Source organism: Colobus angolensis, unplaced genomic scaffold, assembly GCF_000951035.1.
Source record: "Colobus angolensis palliatus isolate OR3802 unplaced genomic scaffold, Cang.pa_1.0 Scaffold2, whole genome shotgun sequence".
Lineage (NCBI taxonomy): Eukaryota > Metazoa > Chordata > Mammalia > Primates > Cercopithecidae > Colobus > Colobus angolensis.
In genome coordinates, this window is record NW_012115154.1 from 11153746 (window position 1) to 11156263 (window position 2518).

The window sequence follows — 2518 nt, forward strand, 5'->3', positions numbered from 1 at the left end:
TTTTTTGAAGAAAGCTGACCTCAGACTATACTGTGATCATTTAAGGAAGAGCACAAAATTCTGGAGAAGGCTAGTCTTCAAGCTCTAGATACAGAAATCCTCATATTCTTGAGTGTTCCCTTTCAGACAGAGAATCAGAGTCACAAGCACTGATCTAAAAATCCCCATTTCCAAACAAATTTTCCATCTTCTACCAAGGCTCATATCCCTGTTTAGTACACACTGGTGTCTACACTTGCTAGAGCAAGAGTCTCTCCTTATCCGCTAAGGCAGGAGTTCTGTGAAGACCCCATGACAAGGGGTAAAATGAAACAACATGTTTAGGGACAACATAGTAAAAGCCCATATTATCAATGCTCCAAAACCAGGCTACCTCAGCCTTGGCCAGTTATTCGTGAGCAGAAAGGTATGTCATCTACAGGGTAGTCATGGCCTGGATGGGTCTGGAAATGTGGCAAGGTAAGGCTCTGAGACATGGTGCCAGGAGGAAGACGAATTCAATCGTCTCTGTCTGCCAGGAAGAAAGGCACCAGGAAGGAATCAGATGTAGAGTTTGTCCTCTGGGAACCTCTGTCTTGATCCTCAATAAATCTCCTTTTAGATGCCACCTGCAGCAATTCCCACACTTCACAATGCACTCCATGGCTTGTTGGCCTTATGATCAACTCTCTCAAGATCTGTATTCTTGGGAAAGACAGAATCATTCTATATCTCAGTCTCTTCCTTTATAAATGGAAATACTTTTGCTCTGCACAAATCATAATTTGCATGTTTGTGGGAAGTTAAACTGTGAAACTCATCAAAAATGAAAACAATGCACAACTGTTGCTTCTGTGAAAATTCTTGTAAAACAGTCAGGCACCATGCACCATCTAAATATAACAGTGTTAGGTATGAGCCCATCCATGATTAGAGGAGGTAGGAGGTGGAGAGGGGGTCTCTGAGCAGTGGGTCTCCTGACTGTGGGGAAACTGGCTCGGTGGCCATGCCAGGAGTTGAACCCGAAGGTACTCTGTGTGTCCTCTCTACTCCATGGGCCCCACTTTGGCATTTTTTCCAACTCCTTCTGGTTTCCATTTGCTTCCTCCCTCTATCCCCCTGGCATGTCCAATTTCACCACCAAGTTTCTGAGCTTTGCTCATATTGTTTATCATCTCCAAAATATCCCTGCTTCTTCTACCTTTCAAATAATTCAAACTTGAACTCTGCTCACTCCTGCCCATCACCAACCTGAGCTCTGAGTTGCTGAGAAGGGAAACCATTCTCATAAGGAAGCTCCTTCTTTCCTTACATCATTAGACTTGAGCAGAGGCAGCATCTCCCACTCCACACTGCTCTGGCCAAGTTGTGCCTCAGTCAATTACACAACTGTGTCTCAGTAGCCTTCGTAGGGCCCAAATCAGGATATTCTCTGGGAAGATTCACTTTGTACTGAGCCCAGCATAATCTCACTGCATCTAAGACATTCTAGAACCAGCCCTCCACATCTTCGTTGTTGAACCCAATATGTGAACCATTTACCATGTTCTCAAATCCCTACCTACTGCTCATTTTCAGATCAGATTGTAACCCAGATTTACCATGGTCTAAACTCGGACATCTGATTGGGGGCCATGTCATTCTGGTTCATGCTGTCAACCCCGAGCAAATGGGTCATCTTGCATCACCCTGAGTGCAGGTTGCCAGGGCAACAGTAAGGCTACATGAAAAGATCCTATGACAGGATGCACATGACAGAGACAAATGTCTTCACATTGAAGAAGGGGAGGAGTGCACCACTGGTTTTCCATCCTCCAGATGCACTGAGTAAGTTCCTACATAACGTGTGCCCCCTCCTTCTTTGCAACACTTCCCATCCTTAAGCCTTGGTAGGAAGGAGAGCCATCTGGAAGCCCAGAATCCTGTGGAATGAGAGTCTCCCTTCTCCTTATCTGTTAGTGTTGATATTCTTGTTCCTAAAGTCTTGGATTTGACATGCCCGCACCCTGACTGGAGAGAAGCATCTTCATTTTCACAGGAATGAGCCTTAGATAAGACTTTCCTCCTCTCTTGGGGGATCCAGGACACTGAAAAGCCAAGCTTGTTACCAATGCTTGCCCTTCCTTAAGTACATTAAATACATCCCCAGTAGATAAAAGGATTCTTAAACAGCCAGGCCATTCTCCCTCCTTCTAACCCTCATCTCCCGGGCCTAAGAAACCCAGCTGTGTGATCCCGGTCTTGGCTTCCCCTATCTTCCCCATCCCAGTATCCTTGCAGGAAACAGCCGGTCTCCCTCTCTCCTCTCAGAAGGCAAGTTTCCTTATCACCTGTGAATCACAAGCCCACAGAGTGGCCAAACATAGCAGAGCTGATGCAAGACCCTGGAAAGGGGAAAATTTTAGGTTTGTTTGGGTTGGGAGGAGTGGTGACCCTCAGCTCACAGACACCTCCTCTCCCGATCCTCGGGAGGTATAAAGATGGCTCCTCCACCACCAGTCAGGCACTTTCTACCACCGTGAATCCACTCCTGATCCTT

General features: G+C 46.2%; 2 protein-coding genes and 2 gene segments (V, D, J or C); all 4 read left to right on the forward strand.

Moving 5' to 3' along the window:
• The window catches only part of LOC105511219, a 189834-nt gene that overhangs the window by 107238 nt on the left and 80078 nt on the right, over nt 1-2518 (forward strand).
• LOC105511220 overlaps nt 1-2518 on the forward strand; it is a 136408-nt gene that overhangs the window by 63135 nt on the left and 70755 nt on the right.
• LOC105511215 (putative trypsin-6) overlaps nt 1-2518 on the forward strand; it is a 37594-nt gene that overhangs the window by 6512 nt on the left and 28564 nt on the right. The window lies entirely within an intron of this gene.
• LOC105511214 (putative trypsin-6) overlaps nt 1725-2518 on the forward strand; it is a 5975-nt gene continuing 5181 nt past the window's right edge. Inside the window, 1 exon segment of the mRNA XM_011941332.1 lies at nt 1725-1806. Coding sequence (XP_011796722.1) covers nt 1725-1806 — 82 coding nt within the window.